General features: G+C 40.5%; 1 protein-coding gene across 1 annotated transcript; it reads left to right on the top strand.

The window, feature by feature from the left end:
- The first annotated feature begins 796 nt into the window (after positions 1 to 796).
- sord (sorbitol dehydrogenase) lies at positions 797 to 4,280 on the top strand. Its single transcript, XM_005724293.2, has 9 exons — positions 797 to 998; positions 1,096 to 1,129; positions 1,485 to 1,649; positions 1,876 to 2,035; positions 2,142 to 2,260; positions 2,603 to 2,668; positions 2,764 to 2,942; positions 3,420 to 3,541; positions 3,686 to 4,280. Exons 1-9 carry the CDS (start codon positions 945 to 947, stop codon positions 3,849 to 3,851), a joined length of 1,065 nt encoding a protein of 354 aa, XP_005724350.1. The 5' UTR covers positions 797 to 944; the 3' UTR covers positions 3,852 to 4,280.
- Positions 4,281 to 7,196: the final 2,916 nt, after the last annotated feature.

Consider the following 7,196-nt stretch of genomic DNA (forward strand, 5'->3'; position numbering starts at 1 on the left):
CACGTTTCATCTCCAGATTCTATTTATATTTCCTGTTTATCTTAAAAACACAATATGCAATAAAGCACTTAAACGTAATGCCTGCTCCCATATCCACAAGGGTTGCTACATTGCATGACTACATTGCAAGAAGCGTTTCTGACTCCATTACATCAGAACTGCTTCTTTACCTCGTCACATTGTGCTGTGTTTTCCTGATAATTACATAGCCGTATATAATTTTATGCGACCTACTCTTAAGCTAAAATAGATAGACTCGTTTCTCTTTTATTTGAAAATGAATTGCTTTTACTTTTATTTATACTGCACAGTGCTCGCGTCCCACCCGTGGAGCCAGTTGTTTGTTTGTTTTTTCACATTTTCTGAGCATTACCTCCTCTTATCACCTCTTGATTTAGTGTCTGTTTAGGCGGAATTAATATACATATAATTATTCATTATCGCCCTAAAACAAGTAAATATGATCCAAACTTTAGTTACTACCTGACCTCTGTACCGCGGGTTGGTTAACGATCCAGTCAGTTTTACCTTTTTACTCCCTCCCCTTTTCAAATGGACGCTCTTATTTGACTCAAGTAGCACCACGGCAATTTAAAAACAATTTTGCTTATTAAATCGCTCCATATCAATGATGAAGATTTAATATCAATTTGCGATTAATAAAAATATAGTTTATATCTTTACTCGAGGGGCAAAGAATAGTTTTGGTGTCACACTTGTGCAGTTTTATGTTTTTGCGTCGCAGCGTCCACCCCTACAAAGTGGACTGCTCCGCAGCGTTTTAAGCCAATCACGGGGTTTGTTTAGGAAGGAGTGCCCTGCCATTGCTTTGAGTACTTTGAAGCTGAGGGGAACTCGACACGGTCTGTCTGGTCTGTCTGTTTGCACTTTGCCGTGCTTTCTGTTGACTTCACGTCGTTGTAAGCCCAGCATTTCTCTCTGTCATGGCGCAAGACAATCTGTCCCTGGTGCTGCACGCTAAAGAAGACCTGCGGCTGGTATGAAACTGTGCTGTGACGTTACATATTCACGTTCATACACGCTGTGCGACCTCAATTGACTGCAACTTTTTTGCATTTTCGTCGTTTGTGACAGGAAAATCGCCCTATCCCGGAACCAGGACCTAATGGTATAGTACTGCACTCAAGTGCAACTTATATTTCCCACGTGTGGGACTAATAAAGGTTATCTTATCTTATCTTATTATATACGTCGTAAAAGAGCAAACAAACCCAAACGTCCAAACAAGCTGTTATTGCTATGTTAAATGCTTTTTCAATGAATAGAGTTATTGGTCATTATATTTTAATTATGCCATTCATTTCTTAGCTTTTGACTTAAAACACATGGGCATTGCTTTTTTTCATTAGTATGGTGTTGAAGCAAGCAGCTTAAAATGTAGAAAATTGCATGATCTCTACTCAGACCAGTCTGGGAGTGCAGCTGTGTCCTAACTGTGTTCCTGGTTTGCCTTTTGTACTCAGAGGTTTTGCTGCAGATGCACTCTGTGGGAATCTGTGGTTCGGATGTGCACTATTGGCAGAATGGCCGGATAGGGGACTTTGTGCTCAAAAAACCCATGGTGCTGGGGCACGAGGCCTCGGGGAGAGTGGCGAAGGTTGGCTCAGAGGTCAAGCACCTTAAAGTGGGTAAGTGCAAATATAGTATGTAACTCTGAGCTGTGCACCAAAGCCAGTGTCTCCTAAAGTTTGAACTAAAGAAACTTATTCTAAATTTACCCATCACACAAATTGAATTTAGATTGAGGTTCAAGCTATGGAATCCTTCTACCTTATGCTAGTTTTCATTGGTGGTGATAGTTGCGCAGATGAGACCATCTGCTTTAATTTATCTTTTTCTTTTTCTTTTCTCTAGGTGACAGAGTGGCTATTGAGCCTGGTGTGCCCCGTGAGATGGACGAGTTCTTCAAAACTGGACGCTATAATTTATCTCCCACTATCTTCTTCTGTGCCACACCCCCTGACGATGGAAACCTCTGTCGCTATTACACGCACAGTGCCAACTTCTGTTACAAGTACCGGTGTTTTTCCAAGATTGCATCAATCGCGAAGCTGCCTCATCTGTCTGTTGGCTAACATGCATAAATTCTTTCCTTGTTTCCCTCTTCAAAAACTGTTCAGGTTGCCTGATAATGTCACATTTGAGGAGGGAGCGCTCATTGAGCCTTTGTCTGTGGGAATCCATGCCTGCCGAAGAGCTGGAGTGACCCTTGGTAGCACTGTGTTCGTCTGTGGTGCAGGTAAAAATTAGACGAAAGTCATCGAAACTGCTAGTAATATTCCATAAACAAGATGAGAACTAGGGTATTTGAGTAAGATGCTCATGCAAGTAGGGAATTCATTTGGCACACGGTGGGTGTAAACTAAAACGTGAGTCCTACTGACTCCACAAAACTAGAGTGATGTGGGGATGCATGCAGGTAAATCTCAATGTTTAACTTTTTCCCCCTCTGGGAACAAGTTCATTTAAGCACTCTGTTGTCAGTAATACGTGATGCAGTCTTGAACTTTCTTTTTAAATGTACGTTTGTGTAACACATGTTCACTTGGAGTATTTGTGCATGCTTCTCCTCTTTACACAGGACCTATCGGGTTGGTCTGTCTGCTTGCAGCCAAGGCAATGGGGGCCTCGCAGGTCGTCATATCTGGTAACACAATTTGTCATTTTAAGCACTTATCTTAACAGAAGTATTCATTCTCATAATTCAGCTTAACTCTGGTTACCATTCTTTGCTGTGTTCAGATCTGTCTGAGGAGCGTCTGCTGATGGCCAAAGACCTGGGTGCAGACTTCCTGCTGACTGTGAGGAGAGGAGATGGAGCCCAGCAGCTGGCAAAGAGTGTGGAGGAAATGTTGGGGGCGCAGCCTCACATTACCATTGAATGCACTGGTGTTGAGAGCTGCATCCAAACTGCCATCTATGTATGTGGCCCAGTAAAGTCAAAAGTTGTAGTCACATTTCTGGAACTGTTCCATGCAAGTAATAGATGAGAGAGTAAGAATTTAAAATCTGCATTACATTATTGCATGAGATGTCAAAACTTGAAGTTCTCTTGCCTGCCATCAGTGGTGGGATCTAAAGTTCATTTCTTCACACATGAAGTGTAGTTCTTTAATTTAGTTGAATATTTCAAAGTTTCATGCAGCTTTTGTACTTCAACTCAGCAGTGACATGTCCTTTTGCTTGCTATAGTTGTTGGCAAAAGTTTTTAGTTGCATAATAGCTGATGAGCTCATGAGATACGATGCAAGGTTAAACACTGCGAAATGGTAAAAACGGCACCAACTAAAACGGGACACCATCTTATCTGTATCTGTCCCAACATAAACAGGGTTCAGTCTCTGCCGACTCATAAAATAATCACATTGTTTTGTGTTTTTTTTCTTCCCCTTTATCAGGCAACCCGTTCAGGAGGTGTCGTGGTGCTGGTGGGTCTTGGCTCAGAGCTGGCTACAGTTCCTCTGATCAATGCCGCTGTAAGAGAAGTAGACATCAGAGGAGTTTTCCGCTACTGCAATACGTAAGCTAACGCCCATATACATTTTTTCTACAAGCAGATGCTAACAGTTAGGTTCCATCAATTTTAAAAGCAGTAATATATGGACCATTCTCTTTGGGCTAAGTTAAAGTAATTATTGCACTTAAACAACTGTTTGTGTTGCAGCTGGCCAATGGCGATTGCCATGTTGGCGTCAGGTAAAGTGAATGTCAAGCCCCTTGTGACCCATCGTTTCCCTCTGGAGCAGGCAGTCCAAGCCTTTGAGACCACACGTCAGGGTCTTGGAATAAAGGTTATGTTGAAGTGTGACAAAAATGACCAAAACCCCTGAACGGATCAACTGACTGCATGACTAGCACAAACTGGACATTGACCTGAACAAAGATAACAGAGCTAGTTCAAAACAATCCCTCAACTTGACCACACTGTGAAAGAAGTGACTGCTGCACTGCTTGCAGGAAACACATGTAATTAGAATTATTAAATGGTACGATTAAAGGATTTCATAGTGCCTATTGATTCTAATACTAAAACATAATACTTGTATGACTGTATGTAATGTGCAAGTTTCTGGTATCTGTAAGTTAAGGATTAATTTAAATATTGTAACAATAAAAACAAATCTTGAATTATTGAAGTTTGTATTTCTAAAGTGGAGTACATTTGTAGGTTCTGCATTTACAAATGTCAACACTAGGGGGCATAAGAACTTCAAAGTTGAATTGATGTAAATCGTACTGGAGCTTACAACCTGTTAATTGTGGTGTGCTGTTTTTTTTTTTTTTTTGTTTTTTTTTTAAATAGTGGGTGTGCAGGAAATCATTGTACTCAGCTGTGCAGAAAACTGGAACTGATCAAAGAAACCTGCCAAATGGAGTTCACTCTTGAAATACTATGCTACAAAGTGTTTATCAAAATCTGGAGCAGCCGCACAGTTCTTTCTCCTCTGGAGCTGCTCTTTTCTTCATGCAGTGGGTTGTTTGGAGACTAGTGCCACCAGAATGAGTCATGCACAGTATGGACAAACTAGCTGAGTTTTATAGCACACGGTTCCCCTGAAGCAATAATACTGACTTCATATACTTATAAACTCCTGTCCCCCATTAAGGTGATGAGTACTCGGAACACTTTTAATTACAAAAAGCTGCCTTGTGCAAAAACATGCATGTGATTAAATAATAGGAAACAATGTTCAGTAAAGTATTTGTTGAGAAGCAAGTAAGCATCCTACATCATGCCATACAATATTCCTCTTTTGCATGGCTGTAAATGAGCAGGTTATAACAGATAATTGGTCACCTCTATCATGGCTCTGATATTTGATGGTAAACCCTTTTTTTTTTTTTTTTTTTTAATGCTTGGTCTCAATCTGAGACTAATTCTATGTGCACGAGGGACCATTGAAAGAAATGCCTTTGCAAAGCTGCTTTTTAATGTATTTTCTACACTGACAGTTTTAGGCAATCAAAAGAAGAAAACACTGCAGCCTTGCTTTCGAATGAATACCTATTATGAAACTGTCACATAGCAAGTGCCTTTCATCACACACAGGCTGAATTATAATCCTGTGCGCCTTGAAAAACACAAGTAAAACTGATAATTAAGGCTCCCTCTTTTCTGTTTGGATAATGCTTGGGTATCCTGTATCCCTGCTGAATGACCTCCTCTGTAGTTTTTGATTAGTCAAAACAGCTGCATTGAAATTTCACACTGCATAATATATAACCGCAAGAGATGTTTTACTGTTCACTGCTCAATTGAGAGATGCTAATCAAATCAGAATCAGTCTTACCTGAAGCGTCTATAGTAATTTAATTATTTAATCGTAGTAATCATCTCATGTGATGGCTGTGGTAGAACGGGCCATCTACTGTTCAGTAGGTCGGTAGAGCATTCCCCGGGTTCTACAGACCATGTACCCAAGTATCTTTTGGCAAGATGCTGAACCTTGAGTTGCCCCTGAGTGTCATCTTTGTGTGTCTGTGTGTGTGTGTGAAATGTGCTGTATAAGTAACAATTCTTTTACCAGAGATATTAAATTGTTTTTACTTCTGACTAAAGCAGCCAATCAAAATTTCAACTTGCATCATAAACACTTCAATTTAGCCTGATTTATTTTATTTTAATCATCCAGGAAGCTTCTCCAGTTCTAAAACGAAATGATTGAAAGTCCCAGATAAAACTCCACCACTGATTTTAGAACTGAAGAAGCCTCTTGGATGAGAGGTGAAACATCTTCAAGTCCAGTTGCTTTCTTTCCAAGCCACATTGGAGGGTTTTTGAGCATGAACCACCTTATTAAGGTTATACCACAGCATCTCAATCAGATGAGGTCAGGACTTTGACCAGGCCACTCCAAAGTCTTCGTTTTGTTTTTCTTAAGTCATTCAGAGGTAGACTTACTGGTGTATTTGTGATCATTGTCCTGCTGCACAACCCAAGCGCACTTCAGCTTGAGGTCATGAACAGACGGCCAGATAGTCTCCTTCAGGCTGTTTTGGCAGACAGCAGAATTCATGCTTCCATTTACTACACAAGTCTTCCAGGTTCTGAGACAGCAAAACAGCCCCAGACCATCAAACTATCATATTTTACTCTTGGTATGATATGCTTTTTCTGTAAGGCTGTGTTACTTTTATACCACATGTAATCGGACACACACCATCCCAAAAGTTCAACTTTGGTCTTGTCAGTCCACAGAATATTTTCTCAGAAGTCTTGGGGATAATAAAAATGTTTCCTGGCAAAAATGTTCCTTTTGCTCAGCAGTGGTTTTAGTCTTGAGTCTGCCACGCAGACCATTTTTGCCCAGTCTCTTACTTATGGTGGAGTCCTGAACATTGACTTTAACTGAAGCAAGTGAGGCCTGCAGTTCTTTGGATGTTGTTCTGGGGTCTTTTGTGACCTCTTGGAAGAATCGGGTAATTTTGGTCAGCTGGCCACTCCTGGGAAGGTCCACCAGTGTTCCATGTTTTCGCCACTTGTGGATAATGGCTCTCACTGTGGTTTGCTGGAGTCCCACAGCTTTAGAAATGATTCTATAACCTTTTCCAGACTTGAGAGATCTCAGTGACTTTGTTTCTCATTTGTTCCTGAATTTCCTTGGATACTCCATTATGTCTGGCAGGTCCTATTTTTCTTGATTGAGAACAGGTGTGGCAGTAATCAGGCTTGGGTGTGACTAGAGAAGTTGAACTCAGCGTTCCAAAGATGTGATATACCACAGTTAATTTATGTTATAATGGAGCGGGCGGGGCAACCACTTTTTACATACAGGGCCATGTAGGTTTGGATTGTTTTCCCCTCCTTAATAATAAACACCTATACTTAGAAACTGCATTTTATGTTTTCTTGTGTTATCTTTGTCCAATGTTTAAATTTGTTTGATGATCTGAAACATTGAAGTAGGAAAAAAATAGGTAATCATAAAGGGGGCAAATACTTTTTCACCCCCCCGTATCCCAGTCCAGCAGAGCACCTTTGGGATGTGGTGCATTGGGAGATTCACAAATCTGCAGCAGCAACTGTGATACTATCAAGTCAACATAGACCAAAATCTCTAAGGATTGTTTGCAGTTCCTCGTTGAACCTTCATGAAGAATCATGAAGATTTCAGGCAGTTAAGTCTTTGTGGAGTAATTTAAAGCATTTGCAGTTTAAAAAAATAAATCACAGC

The sequence above is a fragment of the Pundamilia nyererei genome, unplaced genomic scaffold (genome assembly GCF_000239375.1).
Source record: "Pundamilia nyererei isolate P.nyererei 1_Seehausen unplaced genomic scaffold, PunNye1.0 scaffold00011, whole genome shotgun sequence".
Lineage (NCBI taxonomy): Eukaryota > Metazoa > Chordata > Actinopteri > Cichliformes > Cichlidae > Pundamilia > Pundamilia nyererei.

Excerpts from the sequence above, each read along its gene's own strand:
- sord (XM_005724293.2), top strand. The coding sequence starts at position 945 with ATGGCGCAAGACAATCTGTCCCTGGTGCTGCACGCTAAAGAAGACCTG. Across the intron at positions 1,130-1,484 it reads CCCGGAACCAGGACCTAATG|AGGTTTTGCTGCAGATGCAC; the intron begins GTATAGTACTGC and ends TTTTGTACTCAG. Across the intron at positions 1,650-1,875 it reads GGTCAAGCACCTTAAAGTGG|GTGACAGAGTGGCTATTGAG; the intron begins GTAAGTGCAAAT and ends TCTTTTCTCTAG.